Source organism: Panulirus ornatus, chromosome 46 (genome assembly GCF_036320965.1).
Source record: "Panulirus ornatus isolate Po-2019 chromosome 46, ASM3632096v1, whole genome shotgun sequence".
NCBI classification, from domain to species: Eukaryota; Metazoa; Arthropoda; class Malacostraca; order Decapoda; family Palinuridae; genus Panulirus; species Panulirus ornatus.
In genome coordinates this window covers 35963389-35981840 of record NC_092269.1, presented here as the reverse complement: position 1 = coordinate 35981840, position 18452 = coordinate 35963389, and the positions used below count along the sequence as shown (strand labels likewise).

Genomic DNA, 18452 nt, shown 5'->3' with positions numbered 1-18452 from the left:
AGCCAACTCGAAATTCAGGTATGTCTATACGTATAATGGGATACAAGGAATGATCATCTCCCACGTCGCCTTCGTCAGGAGTGGCCAAAGGGTTGTCATTAGGGCCCTAAGGTAACTGGGTCAATCAAGGGATCTTAGAAGCTTAAGGGCCTCTTAGAAAATTAATTCTCCTGACCTAAAAGCAAGTCCGACATTTTCGATTTCAACTTCAGCTTGCACTACCCATGAAACTTTAACGCAAAACAATACTGGTGATACAAATTACATAAATCAATTCATGTAGTACAACGAATACAAAACTTTGGGGGGGGCTCCATTAAAGTGTGGTGCCCCTGGCAGTTATCCAATGTGTCCTCCCTCCCCCTTCGTTCACCCAGGGCACGGCAAACATCATGTTTATCCTATACACTCCCCCATCCCCAGACCCGTTCTCCCGCCACCACCCTCACGATGTACGCACTCCATAGCGTTGCCCCGAAGTACCATTAATCCGCTTCACGACCAGATTATGGGCTGTTGTATGAAGTACCGCGTCCTAGGGCGCTGAACACTCTCCCCCGTGAATGTGCCCCGCCACCCTGAATATATTATGACGTGATGCATTCCCGCATCCCATCACATATTTCCGACCATCTGTTATGGCACTCGAAGCTAACAGCTTCCTCAGTTTACTTAGGTCTTCCCATCCTTCACGGACTTACTAACTCTTCGTGCACCACATTCGCAGGTCCTTACCATTCCACCCACAGCCTTTCCCTTGACGTTCCTCCCACTTCCCTCCCTCAATTCCCCCTTCCCACGTACTAGATTCCTCCCTCCCTCCCCGCCCATTCCTCAATCAGTTCTCAGGCAATTCATTCCAAGGAACCCCCATCACCGGTACCATTCCACCAGCACTTCTAAATCCATCCCACATATACCTACATCTCTTCCCCACCATTCCATAACCCATTCCATCTCTTCCCTCCAGCCAGAAACCTCCCAGTCAAAAGAGATAAAGAGCAACTGGTACATTTCTGAGAACAGGAGCAGAAATGGCAGAAACGAGAGGACAAAGGAGACAAAACAATGGGCGTATTCCAGACCTCAAATAAGGGGAACGGTTCCCGGAGAGCCGTGTGTATAATGCACGACCTCCCTCCCTCCCTCCTCACCCTTGGCTTGACATCCGTCCTTCGTAACCCAACAAGAAGCAGGAGCAACACGTGGGCACCCTCCTTACCTTCAGATGTATGGCGGGGGCTCTGGCCTGGGGGTCACGTCTCGCTGGGCCGAGCTTATCCACTTCCATCTCCACCAGGTCAGCGTTGGATTCGGCCTCGCTCATCCAAGAGGCGAACTTGTCCAGAGCTTTATCGAAGTTGTGGAGGGAGTTCATGGCCGAGTGGAGCTCCTTGCCGCGGGCGATGATGCTGTGCAAACAAACACACACATACACACATGAGAATAACTATGAGGAGTACAACACTGGTAATATGTATATCTCGCTATTGTAACATGTTTGAGTCTAGCTAGCTAGCCATCTCTATCTATCTCTCTATATCTCTTTAAACCTGGGAATAAACGCGAATCAATACAGGAACGCTGAGAAGCGTGGACGTGATGCGACCTTCGCTTATGTCTGTTGAATCACCTGGCTTTCCAATTCACCGTGATGCTATCCATCAAAATTCTGGACTTGATGACATATATATAGCCCCGTACACTAGGTGTTATCATCAGTCAGTATCTAACGAGTTCTTCCATTCACACCTATTGATGTACGACGATGGCTAAGCCACTCCTTCTAGTCATACCTCCCTCTATACCAACACACCATAACCCACTTACCAATCCATCTATCTACTCATTACCATACCGGCCCCATCTTTACTCTCACATTCAGCTGCCAGAACAGAGAAACTAGGTATTGAGCAGCTGACAGACATACAGCAAGATGGAAAAGACTAAGGCGATACAATACACACTATCTGTTCCCTTCTAATGATTAAAATCTGCCTTGGCAGCCGGGAAGGCCCTTGGCTGATAACGACCCCGGCTGCATGAGCTTGTAAATAACTTTGTACAACCACCAGATGCCTGTTCCAAATTTCCTAACACTGCAATAAACTTTAATAACTAGGTCATGTTTACGTATTCACGTGATACCAGCTGACCCTCCTACATCTACACTGGGATACCAGGTACATAATACTTAGGCTTTACTCTTTAATTCAATAAAAACCATAAACTACAAGAGACATTAATCTTACTATTCACTTAATACAATACTGTGACATTTCCTTGTGCTGTAAATGAAACGAATACACTAAATACAGCAGTTAGTTTGTCTAAATCTGAATCCATCAGTACTTAACTTACAAATGTGTAAAGAGGATAACCTTCATCTCCTTAACATCTTTTCCCTAACCTGAAATTGACTTTACCCATGCAAACCCAACCCACTGTAAATTATATCCTCATCTGACCTGAGCTAAACCAGCTTTCTTCCACTTACCCTTAAGAAATTCCTAGAATCACAAAAATCTAATATAAAAAGAAAAAAAAAATTCTCTTCACTCTCCTTCACCAATAAGACTGATTCAAGTTAGTGAAACACATACCAAAAAATGAAACGTCAAATTTTGGTACCATCCAGAATATAGAATAAACTTTAAAATGTATTTTGACGTAAAATAAGCACACATTTTCTACTGGGATATGATGGAAATGAGATTCTCCATGCAATCTTAAACGAGATATTCATAAATCTATAAACTCCAAATACTCCTTCAAAGACACGTTATGGACTTACAAGGTTACGAAGTAAAAATACAAAAGTCCTCGGGACAAATATACACAGAAAATGGAGATATTCCAAAAAGAAGAAAATGGAGACATCAAAGGGGTGACCTACCTACATGGAAGCACCTGACCCTAATGTCTTACAAAAAGGAATTTCTGTCCCTGATAACTTCAAGTTAAACCTTATCAAGTTAAACTTACATTAGAACACATAATAAAACTACATATTCAATTAATGTTCCTTTGTCCCCTAAGCTATAAAATCAAATTACAATTAAGTATCGACAAATTTCGGGCTGCCAAGTGAACAACTTCAGTTCAATGTACTATTAACGGGATGCCAAAACACACACGACTAGCGTGGTCAAATTTAAATTACAATATAATGGAAGAAATAAAGGTATTGGAGAAAAGATAAAAACTAATGTTAATGCAAACACGGGTGCTCTTTTAAAGGAAGACAAATTATAAATATTTTCATTCAAATGGCTTTCAGTTTTCAGATATCTATTAGTGTAAATAAAAATTTACAACTATGTAAATGTTACTTGCGGTGAGTCAATATTAGTTTATGGAACTTTTAGAGTTGCCACACGATCATTATCAAACCGAAAACTTGCGCTTCAGATATTTCAGGTTATAGAGAAATGATCAATAACCAATTGCATTTTATGAAGCGAAAAATAGTTAGTGCCTCTCGCTCGTTAACACCTGCAGATGAGGCATGTCGATTTCTACCATCTTTATCTCTTTCCTGTTAAACGATAAGGAGGCTTCATGAAAAACGTACGGAGGAGACCTGTCACCCGATAGGATGTAGCAGTTTAACATCCAAAGACGTCTCGCTACATCTAAGACACATTACTTCATGAACTAAAGCTCCTCCTGCCTTCTCTAACACCCGTAGCTCACGCTACAAGTTTTCCTACGTCTGAAGAGAACCCCCCCCCAGCTAACCTACGCCCAAAGACTGATTTCTAAGACCACCCCCTCTAACTCCAGCTTAAGGCCAAAATGCCAGTTCGCAACACCGTATCTTCAGTACGAAGCCTTTGCTACCCTGTCAGGTTCTGCACGGCTGGAGCGAGGACTGATTCTACACGTTATATGGGGAATACACACAAACACGGTGCGTTCCGTGGCCTACTCTGTACATGGATTGGCTCCAAGGTGAGTCTATGGTGTCATTCGGAACTAAGCTTGTTATATAAGACGTTGAAAGTCCCAAAATTCTGAAATCCTGGATAATCATCCACGTATCCATCTAATCACCTGTCCTTCAACTAACCTGTTCCACCTTACGTGATGTGGATCCAGTGTAAACTGACAAGACGTCTATCTCTGGTGTGGAAAGAAAAAAAAATACCTTAAAAGCTTTCCTCTCTTCATCTTGCCTATATATATACTGGACCTACAACAACCTGACCAGACGTGCCCTGGTCTCTGCACGCCCGTGGATGGCCTCTGGAGGTCCTCCTCACCTGGAGTTGAGGCTGCTGTAGCGCAGGTTGATGGTCTCTGTGATCTTTTTGAGCCTGCGGGTGTCGTCATGTTGGTAGATGGCTATGAGTCGCTGGGTCATCTGGTTGAAGAGCTCCACCTGGTGTTTGTACTGGTGGATCTCGGCGTGGAAGCCCTGCCCAGATGGAAGAGTAAACGTTACAGTTAACATTTCCACTTGGAAGACCCACTGGAAGGGAATAATATAAACATTACGGTTAACATATCCACTTTCAGGCAACACTGGAAGGAATTACAAACATTACGGTTAACATTGTCACTTGGAAGACCCACTGGAAGGGAATAATAAAAATTACAATTACCATATCCCCTGGGAAAACCTACGGAAAGGGAATAAATAAGACATTACAGTTAACATTTCCACGTGAAAGCCCAGCAGGGGAGAGAGAGAGAGAGAGAGAGAGAGAGAGAGAGAGAGAGAGAGAGAGAGAGAGAGAGAGAGAGAGAGAGCATCACGGTTAACGAGGGGAGGCCTAGAGAAAACTGAAGAATAAACACGATCACTTTCATCAACCCATGAGTGAAGTTTATGGGCAACAACTTCAGGTAATGAGGCAACGCCTGCGCAGTAATGAAGATCACCTTGGCAGCTCCTGGCAAACAACTCTTCTCTGCAGTCTCGGGGCCTCGCGCGGTTTTGATGATACTAATAATAATAATACAACGATACTGCAACGTCAAGCTGGAGGTACGCTCTATGTCCTAAGCAGTGAAGGGTTGGTTGTATTGTAGTGTTGTTCCTGGTAGTGTAGTGCTTGTGGTTACTGTAGAGTTCCTGGTAGTGTGGGGCAGTTGGTACTGTAGTGTTCCTGGTGAAGTGGAGTGTTGGTGATATTGTGGCGACCTATCAAGTAATACAATCCACCATCTACCTATACCAAAACCATCAAACAACCAATGACCAGCTACATAACTGTTTCAAATCAGAAAACACGTCCTAAAGTTTATTATCATAGCTGTTTTAAATCAGAAAACACGTCCTAAACTTTATCATCATAACTGTCTTAAATCAGAAATCACGTCCTAAACTTTACTATCCTCTATACAAATCACTATAGTCCGTGTGTCTGTCTGTCCGTTATCTTATTTTTTTACGTTAGATACAACAATGACGGAAGAATTATGGAGTGAAAAACCTGTCAATTAAAAAAAAAAAATGATAATTTGTGTATGTAAATGGGGGGGTTCACAACCCCTGGTACAACCGCATCTTCCAATGAGGGTAGGGGGTAACTCAAGACAAGGAACGGGTACCTTAGCTTTATATACACACATATAATCACAATTACTTATGTGACTGTCAATACGTCGTCTCCCTCCTAAACACAGGTCAGTTGGCAAACACTCATCTCAACACTTGACTTTACGAAACATGGTATTCCATTACTATGAAGAGTAACAGAGGTACAAGAAGATACAATAAAGTAAGAGCATATCACATGTCGTTGACCTTCGTTAGTTACGCAGCTCAGGAAGAAGTCAGCTACGTCAACAAAAAGGAGTCAGGTGGTGAACTACTGGAAAAAAAATGGGGGGTGGGGAGGTTAGGGAATCTCAAGGGGGTCGGGTGGTCTACAGTCTGGTCAACTACAGCGGGGAAGAGAGAGAGAGAGAGAGAGAGAGAGAGAGAGAGAGAGAGAGAGAGAGAGAGAGAGAGAGAGAGAGAGAGAGAGAGAGGACGGGAATGGGGTTGGTCACCTTCTGGATCAACTATTAGAAATCGTTATTAAAAAAAAAAGGGGGGTGGGGGAGATTAGGGAACCTGAAGAGGGTCGGGTTGGTCTACCGTCTTGTTAACTTCGAGGGGGCTTAAGGAAGAGGGCGTGTGTGTGTGTGTGTGTGTGTGTGTGTGTGTGTGTGTGTGTGTGTGTGTGTGTGTTTGGTTACCTTCTGCTCCCGTATCTGCTGGTCCAGGACGTCAGCGGTGCGGGCTACGGGCGCCATCCTCTCCAAGCGGGCCTCCATCCTGCCCAGCCATGTCTCCAGCTCGGCCCGCTTGGCGTCGAACTTGTGGGTGTCGGCGTACATGGCGTCCAGCTGCGTCTTGCGGGCCAGGACCACGCTGTTCGTCTCATCCCAGTGCTCTCGCAGCTTCGATACTGCAGGAAGGAAGGAAGATCGTCAATAATCACATCTGCATATGGTCATAAAAAGATTATCTATTACCTTCGAACACGAACGCTAGAAACCGATTCACCGCACGAAATACTAAAAGAAGTCATGGATTTTGTTTCTCGTACACCTAAAAAAAAATAAAAATAAAAATAATGTTTGACGATAAAGCAAAAGATTATACTTCCTATAGTAACACTCAAATAAGACAAGTCATTCCTCATACTTCCTATAGTAACACTCAAATAAGGCTAGTCCCTCCTCACAGCAGTCGACGAACGTTTTCTACCGTTACTTATCCAAGTTTTCTTTGAAGCGTTGCGAGAGAGAGAATGGGGAAACTTCTGTATTTTCCATGACAAGTAAAGAAGCCGTAGTACAAAGCCATCTTCTAAGGATATTTCATAACAAAAAAAAGTATGGGAGCCCATGGCATGACGGCCGAAAGTTATCAAAAGCATGATTTACAAAATAACAAACCGATATCGTATTTATACCATAATACCACAAATTAAAAGCAAAAGATACGTCAATTCCAGTACAGTTTGAAAAGACCGTAAATTTCTTATTTTCATACACTGTGCGTAAACCATAAGTCTACATGACGTAAGGTAGCGAATTACACGATGATAATTCGGACGTAAACCGTCAGTCCTGAGCAAATACCTGACAAGGAGCAATACAGTGCCAACTGTGCTTCTAACAAGGAAATACGGTACTTATACATCATAACTTAAGAATCATATTCTGCCTTCCGTGTTATTGGTTGTAGACGGCGGCCGCCCCAGGGAAGTACAACACCCATGTGCGGTGGAAGTGGCGCCAGGAACCATCTTACACCCTCCGTGTCAGCTGGTCTTAATTTCTCCCAAGTTGGAGCTTAGCCACCCAGCTGGACACAGCCTTTCCTTCACATACATCATTCACTTATAATCTCATGTTTTCCCTCTTCGAAACTCGGCATCTCTTCGTAACGTTCATTTTTCTCGATGACCTGGCCAGGGAAATGACACTGGGGCCCAGGGCGAGAGCCTTATCATACACACATACAAATAACGAAAGGAAAAAAAAAAAAAAGAAACCTGGCCTTCACTCAGTCTGGGGGAGCCAGAGTACCATTTGCTGAGAAGGGGAGGGAGGCAAGACGCCCAGGCCGCCATCCATTTCCATCTCATCAATTACCAAGGCCATACCATCTATCGTTCTCCCGGAGAATGCTTTCCCATCTATCACCCTTGCCCAGAATACCTTATCAACTACCCACAACGCTCTGCTCTCTGGCATTCCTCTCTGATATGCCTTCCATTCCATCGTTCCATTCCCGTGTTGTCATCCTATCCACAGAGGCGCCCCCCTTTGTTCATTGTCTTTCTCAAGTTATTCCACTATAATCTTTGTTTTTTCCACAATGCTTTTCCTTCCTTCTGCTTTCCCATCAATGCCCTTCAGTCTACAGCTCTTTCCTGGAACAGCCATCATCTACCACCCTTCCAGACTGGTCCAGTCCACAACTCCTTCCCCTGACGCCTCACGTCCACTGTGGGGCTAACCCGTTCACTGTGCAGGGTTAACACGTTCACTCAGACTAATACGTTCACTGTAAAGGGCTAGCACGTTCATTAGGGAAATAAGCCGTTCACTACGTGACTAACACGTTCTCTCTGTGAACAAATAACACGCCCTTTCAGACAAGAAAAAATCCTTGTATACTGCCATGAATTTACTGGAATTAAACGCACAACAAACACTAAAATATTTGTGTGTGTGTGTGTGTGTGTGTGTGTGTGTGTGTGTGTGTGTGTGTGTGTGTGTGTGTGTGTGTATGTGTGTCTGGGACAGACAGTTTTACACTCGTGTTGCCTCGTCTCTTAACCTTGTGTATGCGCACCATGTCTTTACTTCCACTGGGACAAATCACGATTCTCGATGTATTTTCCGACGCTGTTTCGTCACACAGCCAATCTCTGCTGCCTAACTTACACAGGAACGTAAAACACTACAGAGGGGTGTTCCTGGGGGGGCTCCCCTGATGCAAGGCTGCCAGCCCTTCGATGCAAGGGTACCCGTCCCCCCCGATGCAAGGCTGCCGCCCCCCAACGCAAGACTACCTCCCTACAACGACGCAGAACACCCCAGGTGGCTCCTGTGCCCTTGGCTCAACAGAAGAACGCGGGACGTTTCGTCGACACCTCCTGCGCGCCAATACATCAGCTCTCGCGATGGGCAAAGCCGAAGGAGGGTCCACTTCAACACAGAGCGATGCAAATCGTTCCCCCAATTACGGTCCACTGCCATAACCGCAGTCATCAAGGGCGATCCGTCTACATTAAGCCGGGTTAAGCCCATACAAAATATGTTCATATTTCCTAGAGACACGGGTCGTGGAGATCAAGGGAGGGACGGAGACCCCCAATTACGGGACTTCACCATGAGAATTGATGTGGCTGGGTCACATTTCAAAGCCTCTGGCAGACTGGTGTTCGCGGTGGCCCAACCCTCATCTCGGGCTCTGGTCAGAGCACAGGTCGCAAGAGGAGGAGGAGGAGGGGTGTGTGTGTGTGTGTGTGTGTGTGTGTGTGTGTGTGTGTGTGTGTGTGTGTGTGTGTGTGTGCCGGGAGAGCAAGAGCACTGAAGTATACGTCTTGCCATATTACGCTGGTCAGTCACGTATACATCACCACTGCATCTACACCCGGACGACTTTCGTTAATGCACTGTTAGTACACGGCAAGACATTATTATCATTATTGCCATACGCGTTCACCACACAGCGAACAACATCTGCTCCATTAGACACGCGACTGACTCGTTACAACACGCGGTGAAACAACACGGCCACGCAAAACAAGCACAAGAACACCGACTAACCACGGCCGCTACGTGTATACAACCAAGAAGTGCATACATCATAACATGCTTGGACAATATATATACAGTGTATATATATATATATATATATATATATATATATATATATATATATATATATATATATATATATATATATACCACAAACCCGCACAAGAAACAGACACATCGAGACAATGACTGCTTCCCAAACACACACACATACACACAGATACACAAACACACACACACACACAGTTATGGGGGTCCGAATCGCAACATATCGAAAACTGACCAACACTACATATACACTGCACCCATGAAAATGACATGCAGATGGAACCACTCCACAACCAACGAAAGACAAACAAAGTACAAGGAGGGAAGGGAGGTCAGTACAATAAACAAGGCACAAAACAAAAATACGTACGTACCCAGAGGCAGTACAACACGCAAGGATCAGAAACAAGAACTGGGAAATACAGCAAACGATAAACTGTGCAGAAGACGAGGAAGAAAGAAACACGACAACAGAGGAACAGTTACACAGTAGAAAACAAAGAAAAGACTAATCAGAAAACGGTAAGAAAAACAAAGAAAAAAGTAATAAGAAAACGAAGACTGGCTGAAATATGCACCTAAAATCAGACCAAAAAATACACACGCACAAACAGTATTATGTGTACATGTGTACTGTTAATATAAGGCACCAAGACACCTCTTTAAGTTGCTCCTGCACCTTCAAGGCTGCGCTACATTAAGTAGCAGAGAAATGATAAGACTCCTTCGTAGTGACAAATTATTCTCGTCCAATCATCGCCGAAGGTGGTTCTTGCATTTGCGACGTACGGCGAAGCCCGTTGACGATACATTACATATATATATATATATATATATATATATATATATATATATATATATATATATATATATATATATATATGGGGATAGGGGAGAAAGAATACTTCCCACGTATTCCCTGCGTGTCGTAGAAGGCGACTAAAAGGGGAGGGAGCGGGGGGCTGGAAATCCTCCTCTCTCGTTTTCTTTTTTTTCGATTTTCCAAAAGAAGGAACAGAGAAGGGGGCCAGAGGAGGATATTCCCTCAAAGGCCCAGTCCTCTGTCTTAACGCTACCTTGCTAACACGGGAAATGGCGAATAGTTTGAAAGAAAACAAATATATATATATATATATATATATATATATATATATATATATATATATATATATATATATATATATATATATATATATAGAAGGTCTTTTAAAAACTGTCGTCGCCCAACAGCACCCATGCGCTCTGTTCATACAAGGAGAAAAAGAAAACGGGAGAGAGAGAGAAAAGCCGAACCCAGACAAAGAACGGCCGAGGCTCATTTATGGCCGACTGTGATTATTGTCCCCCCACCCCGAGGCAGCGAAGAATAGGCCCACCGTCACCACAATCACGACTGGGGAAGGGGACTTAGGGCAACCAGGGACTCGTGGGGAGATGAGGGGGAGAGAGACTGGTGCAATGATTGGAGAGGGAGGAGGAGAGGTAGGCGGGTAGGTGCGGCACGACGACTCGGAGGAGAAGATTAGCCGGTGGGAAGAGGCGGTAGGAGCGGCTTAGAGAGAGAGAGAGAGAGAGAGAGAGAGAGAGAGAGAGAGAGAGAGAGAGAGAGAGAGAGAGAGAGAGAGAGAGAGAGAGAGAGAGAGAGAACCATCACATGACGGGAGACGGGTGAAAACACGTGAGAAATGAAAATAAATGAAGACAAAGCGGTTACGCACAAGTAGTTAAATGAATGACAAATCAAGGAAATTGTAGGACACTGGGAATGACATGGTATTAATGACCTGGCATGTTAAACTGACGGCCTGTCAGCTCCAAAGGTTCCATCAGCTCCCACGTCCAAACTCCCAGGCACCTAACCTACCCTACTCCACTTCCTCTGGATCCGTCTACCCTATTCTAAGTTTCACCCACATCATCCTACTTCATTCCCTACTGCGAGGCAGTGACCTACTTTTGTTCTCCTGTGCTGGCAAACTTTCTTCCCTTCACACACTGTCCCAGACTCGGTCGCCAGCTTTTAAGGTTTCTTGAGTCTGCCACTAAAGCCACGTCATCTCCAAACAGCACTTGATTTACCTCCCATGCCCCTTACCACAAGCATACCTACCGTGGACCTGCCACTCGCATTCACCTCCCTAACCAACCCATTCATAACAGCTTAAACAGACAAGACCCACCTTTACCTGGAACCATTCATCCTCCTCCCTTCCTACTCGCAACACGTCTCAGCACACAAAAGATCTTCACTGCATTTGGCAACCCTATTTACCCCCACATTTCGTAACACCTCCCACAAGGCCTCTATCAACGCTACCATATACTTCATCCATATACTTCTATCGCGAGATATCTCTCATACAACTTCCTCAAAGCAAACATCTGATCCAAACATTCCCTACCTCTCCTGAATGCTCCTCTCCAGTAAGATTCTCTGTGATCGCCACCACCCCTACAGCCAACACTCTCTCATACACCTTACCAAGTGTACTCCACACAATCTTACCTCTGTAGCTCAAGCATTCATAATGCCCTTACTTTAACTTAAGGACCACTATTCATGTACTTTGTCAGCCCTCAAACACCTCACCTTAGGCAATACAAATGTTGATTAGCCTGGGTAACCAATCAACAAACAAACACTGTCACTAAATTTCTTGAGAAATTCAACTGCAATCCCATCCACTCCTGCCCCTACGATTCGTCTTACGTAAGGCTGTCACTACCTCCTCTCCTTTCACGACACCATTCACTGTGACTCTCACACACCGCATGTCACCTCCCTTACAAACACACCACATCAACCACCCTCAACATTCAACATCCCTTCATAATACTCTCTCCATAATATATCTAATCTCTCTCTCTCTCTCTCTCTCTCTCTCTCTCTCTCTCTCTCTCTCTCTCTCTCTCTCTCTCTACCCAAAGTCCAATCAGGGGTCTCCTCCCTCGCGCCTACAAGACGGCGCCGGTAATGCGATCGAAGCTCTGAGACATTATGACGTGCGATTAATTTTACGACGTTCGGCGGATCCCTTAATGGCAGGGACGTCCTTTAATGACGTCCCTTAACTGAAGTCCATTAAAGCGATTAGACGTCATCAAATGATGCAATTTCAGCAATCCTGAACGAGGGGCGATGTCTCTTACCTGACGCGCTGTAACCAGGGGGGGATATCCCTTAAAAAAAAAAAAAGGGGGGGGGAGACTGATGGTCCCTTAAACCAGCGACATCCTTCAAAGGAGACTCTCGAGCCAAGACCACTAGTGACGTCCTTTAAGTGGTACATCTTAATGAGTGAAGTCTTTTATATGTGACGATTCTTTAATGAGGAGGGGGGGGGGGGTTGGTGGGGGGGAAGGAAAGGGAAGGAAGAAAGAAGAGGGGGCAGCTTATCAATTACCTTCATTAAACATAAACTTAAAAGCTCTTAATCCTCCTGTGAAACCCTCCAAAGTCTCTCTCTCTCTCTCTCTCTCTCTCTCTCTCTCTCTCTCTCTCTCTCTCTCTCTCTCTCTCTCTCTCTCTCTCTCTAAGTTTGTCACACGTTGTACGAAGCCACCGACACAGCGAGCTACACTTAACATCACGACCCGCCTAGGTATCAGGAGGAGGAGAGGGGGGTTAATGATGCCGATTGCAGTAGCTGTCAGGTTTCATTCCTCATGCGAAGGTAACTGACTCCTCTTCCTGCCTCACCTACACGTGGACATAACACCTGACATGTTAACTCACACGAATCGTGTTTTGCAACCCTACATTTTCCTACGGTAGGCGCTACGCGTTAGCTCCGCCGGTCAGTGGCGGCTGGTACGTTATATTCCGGATCTCTGCACTCGCTCCTGACGATGTTAATATACGAAAGCGCACGACACCTCGTATATAAAGTTTCCCAGTGGTGCTACCAGGCTCTTATGTTCACTCGATACATGTGTACATTTTGCGTGTGTGTGTGTGTGTGTGTGTGTGTGTGTGTGTGTGTGTGTGTGTGTGTGTGTGTGTGTGTGTGTGTGTTACCGAACCCCACTTGCTGGAGGTTACACCGCGAGTGAATGGTCACCTCTGACGAAGCTGTACAGCTCCAAAGGAGTCCACACTTCCCTGCTGCTAGAAGGAGCGCAGCCTCGGGCTGCAGGAGCCTTCCACTAAAAAGGTCCAGGGTAACCTGAGGCCTCTTTTTTCACAGGAATGGTCCCGGAGTTATGGTGGAACTACCGCAGCGCCAGGGGCTACGAGGCCACCTGTGGGTGGGAGTGGAGGGCACGGAGGGAGAAAGAGAGAGCCTCTGCTTTCCTATCATTTTTCGTCCACTTTTGGCTGTAGCTTTCCTCTGTAGCGTTTGAGGCTTTCCTATCCTTCTTCGTCCACTTTTGGCTGTAGCTTTCCCCTGTAACCTTGAGGCTTTCCTATCCTTTTTCGTCCACTTTTGGCTGTAGCTTTTCCCTGTAACCTTGAGGCTTTCCTATCCTTTTTCGTCCACTTTTGGCTGTAGCTTTCCCCTGTAACCTTGAGGCTTTCCTATCCTTTTTCGTCCACTTTTGGCTGCAGCTTTCCCCTGTAGCGATGAGGCCAGATCACCTCGCATGCAACGCTGGGTCTTGACAGTATCTGCGTTACTCCCACTCGACCCACAGCCGTAGGAGGATCAATGATACACACACGAAGGTCCACTTTCCTCGAGAATCTCGGACATAACGCTACTCTCATGGCCACAGACCAGTTTCATGGTTAACATCTGTGATCAATATATATATATATATATATATATATATATATATATATATATATATATATATATATATATATATATATATATATATATATATCCCTGGGGATAGGGGAGAAAGAATACTTCCCACATACCCCCTGCGTGTCGTAGAAGGCGACTAAAAGGGGAGGGAGCGGGTGGCTGGAAATCCTCCCCTCTCGTTTTTTTTTTTTTATTTTCCAAAAGAGGGTACAGAGAAGGGGCCAGGTGAGGATATTCCCTCAAAGGCCCAGTCCTCTGTTCCTAACGCTACCTTGCTAATGCGGGAAATGACGAATAGTATGAAAGAAAAGGAAGATATATATATATATATAAATATATATATATATATATATATATATATATATATATATATATATATATATATATATATATATATATACAGGGGAGTGAGCGTGGAAAGGAGAGTAATTATTGTGAGTTATTGCCCATCGGAGAAGAAAGCTACCCATACACTGTGGGGCTGGAGGGCAATAATTTAACAGCTTGGGGTAACTGGTCATTACTTTCAACCTCCTGCATGACCAATATTGAATGCCATTTCCATGACGAATTCGCGATCAATACTTGTGCCTTGTGGGGATACTAATCAAAAGCAAAGGTTTATGGGGCTACTGATCAACAGAAGGCCCTAGGGAGCTAATGACCTATGCGATGGCTAACTGGGTTGTGATCAATACAAAACCGGTGTACTAGGGCAAGTGATCAATAATAATCAAAACTGCCTTTGAGGCATTTAATTAATCAAGGCCTCGAACACACAAGAGACCACAGTGATTCTCTGTGACGAGGTATGATCCAAAGATAAAATGTAAGGTAATCCATGTGAGCTGAGGAATCAATAAATAAAGGAATGCGGGAACTAAATTACATTATCTTGAATCAAACACGCCCAGGACACCTTTTACGGGGGCTCCTGCTGCTTGAAGGATGCGCTACGATCAGTCATAAGGATATGAAGGACTCCCTTCTGAGCGAGAAGTTCCTTAAGGACACACACACACACACACACACACACACACACACACACACTGGTAGTTTGAGGATGGTTAGTCATTAAGAGAACCATTCGTAGGCGTATACCAACCGACCATCAACAGACCCAACCAATCAGCGTGGTCTTCAGCAATCACTGTGGCAGACCAGACGTCATTAATCACCAGTCTAACGCTGGGGTGGGTGGTGGGTACAGATGAACTAATTCCTGCCCAGTGTTTAACTGTGAGAGTAATGATTAAAAAAAAATAGGGAGGCATTCACAAAAAAAAAAAAAAGAAAATAGGGCGCTTTATCCCGACATCAGACTCAACACCTTTTGTTAATCATTAATCAGAGGGGATTACCAGACGATTCTGATGAATGATCATTCGAGCAATGAATAACATTGAAAAAAAAAAAGGAGACTTTATTTCTACAAGCCGCTTGGTGCTTCCTGGCTAATGGGGGAATAACGCTCATCAATAGCCATAATTAACGCGAGCAAGGCATTAATGATAATTTCGTAAGCTCTACCCCTCTCTCTCCCCTCCCCCAGCAACACACACACACACACACACACACACACACACACATAAAGAGGCAGGTCTTTGCCCGCCCTCACACCCACAGCCGGAAACTGGATCTGAATATGGGCAACCTCCTTCTGCGACGCCCTGTAGAATTGGTCACGACCAGGCCTCCTCCTTCTTAGGTCCCCGCGTCTCTTCTCTCTCTCTCTCTCTCTCCCACCCACTACCGTCTTAACGCACTGACGATGTGGGGCGGAGGGCGCCGCCCGAGCTTAGCGAGCGCCACTGCTGGGGGAGCGCGCGCGTCGCAGGTGTGAACGGATGTAGGTTATGAGAGTAAAGACATAGGAGGAGAGGGAGGAGGAGGAGGAGGATGTATGACCATCCTTCCTCATCCGTCGGCGACAAGATGGGTGATGGGGGTGAGGCAGGATTTGGGCGAGCGGAGGCCGTGGGATACAAGACGTGTCGCGTGCCTTCCTAAGGAAGCCCCAAGATGGGGTAGTGTACCCTTCCAGAGTACCCGGGTTCGAGAGGGGGGGCAGAGCGAGCGAGCGGTGGTACAACAGGAGCGGTCAAGGTCGCCTCTCTCTGCTGTCTGGCCACGATGATCACTATCGATGAGGGAAGGAGGGAGGGAAGGAAGGAGGGAGGGAGAGGAACTGTTCCAAAGCAGGAGACTCACTGTGTGATAGGTGTGTGTGTGTGTGTGTGTGTGTGTGTGTGTGTGTGTGTGTGTGTGTGTGTGTGTGTGTGTGTGTGTGTGAGAGAGAGAGAGAGGAGGGGGAACAGATGAATGGGGCGTCATTGGGGTCTGGGGTATGTTGAAGAAAGCACAGGGGTGGGTGGGTGGGTGTCTGGGCTGCTGAATTAAGGGCTTAGGGGGAGGAGAGAAGGAGGAGGAGGGGAGGGTGGATATGTACGTCTGTGGTCTGCTGTGGTAAAGGCAGGACGGGTGTGTCTGTGGTCTGCTGTGGTAAAGGTAAGAGTGGCGTGTCTGTGGGCTGCTGAGCTAATGGCAGGGAGTGTGATTGGGGTAAAAAAGCCTAGGAGACATGTAAGCTTGAAATACCTGGACACTAATGCACATATCAACACTGATGGTGCTTACGTCTACAACGAGTGCGGGAAATGTATATATGTAAGAGCCAGACGTGACGATCCATCTATAGACATTCACGTACAAATACACAACATGTACATTTGCCTGACCAACAAATACCTTTTTATAATGGGAGATACGTACAATGCCTCTCCTCCCGTGTGTGTGTGTGTGTGTGTGTGTGTGTGTGTACAGAATTCGACATGTTTCGTACACCTAAGGTGGTGTTTGCTCTCACAGTGCATCTGTACCAGGTGCAGTTCACTCTTTTAATTCTATTGCACACATACATGGCACAATAACCTAGCAAGGTTACACCATCAGACCACTAGGCGAACTCAACACCCAGCGTAAAATAACACAACCATAAAATAATACCTTACAAGTACTTTATAAATCACCTAAAAGGCTTAAAAGAAACCCAACAATCAAATTAATAATAATAATAATAATAATAATAATAATAATAATAATAATAATAATAATAATAATAAAAATAATAATAACAACAACAGTTCAAGCAATTAATTCAAATAGATGCATAATAATAATAATAAAAACAATAACAAAAATAATAATAATAATAATAATAATAATAATAATAATAATAATAATAATAATAGTAATAATAATAATAGTTTTAAACAATTAATTCATCAAATCAGACCAAACCTTACATTAGTTAAGCCACAGCTGTAGCTGAGGCTACATCACTGCCTCTCTCTACATTACTGATCACAAGGTATTACGCGCTTCTCTACTGTAATGTTCTCAGACCAGACTACAGCGTTATGCTCAATCTCTGTCCAGACCCAGGGAGCGCAAACTAAATCTATATCATATATATATATATATATATATATATATATATATATATATATATATATATATATATATATATATATATATATGCACAAAATCACAACAGACACGTGATTCTATAGATGCTGAAAAAAAAATGTAAAAGGAAACGCGAGATCCTGAGCGTTTTCGTGGATTAACACATCTTCAGAGGACAGTTACAGAATGAGTAACTCCTCTCAAGATGTGCTAATACACGAAAGCGCTCAAGATCTCACGTTCCCTTTTACATGTGTTTTTTTCAGCACATATATATATATATATATATATATATATATATATATATATATATATATATATATATATATATATATATTATATATATATATATGAATGTAAGTATACTCGTCTAGTCAAATCCAAAGGTGAGTACCGTCCATGCCAAGTGTCTACTGCTTCGGGATAGAACCTGGGCGGGTGGGTGGTCACTGGTTATCTAACCAACTAGCCACAAGCACACCACTACAAGACAAGGACCCCTCAGCTTTACTAGCCGTCTGAGGCTCTAACTCTATAGGGGACCCCCTACGCCACGACTCTACTTCTTTTCTAACAAAAAAGGAAACATGGTTCTAAGTTCTAGTATAAGTGGGTAAGCCACTGGCTTTCTACGTAACCCATCCGTCGATGTTCTTAGAAACCTATCCACACTCTACGTGACAGAGTCTTGCTAGCCACTACCCAGGATCGTCATCCCGCCCGCAGTGGCCCACTACATATCATCAGGGAGGCCTGCTATCTAGCTAGCGTAGAAGGCGTGAGCGCCAACACCTCCAGCAGTAGCCTGCTCGCTAGCGCAGAAGGCGTCAGCGCCAACACCTCCAGCAGTAGCCTGCTCGCTAGCGTAGAAGACGTGAGCGCCGACACCTCCAGCAGTAGCCTGCTCGC

At 44.7% G+C, this 18452-nt stretch overlaps 1 protein-coding gene across 5 annotated transcripts in view; it reads right to left on the bottom strand.

The window, feature by feature from the left end:
- LOC139763231 (dystrophin-like) overlaps positions 1-18452 on the bottom strand; it is a 455019-nt gene that overhangs the window by 143715 nt on the left and 292852 nt on the right. For all 5 annotated transcript variants that reach the window (XM_071689109.1, XM_071689110.1, XM_071689113.1 and 2 more), the window contains 3 exons: positions 6193-6404; positions 4266-4420; positions 1223-1412 (listed from right to left, as the gene is read on the bottom strand). In XM_071689109.1, the coding sequence (XP_071545210.1) occupies positions 1223-1412; positions 4266-4420; positions 6193-6404 (557 nt within the window). The remainder of the gene's footprint in view (positions 1-1222; positions 1413-4265; positions 4421-6192; positions 6405-18452) is intronic.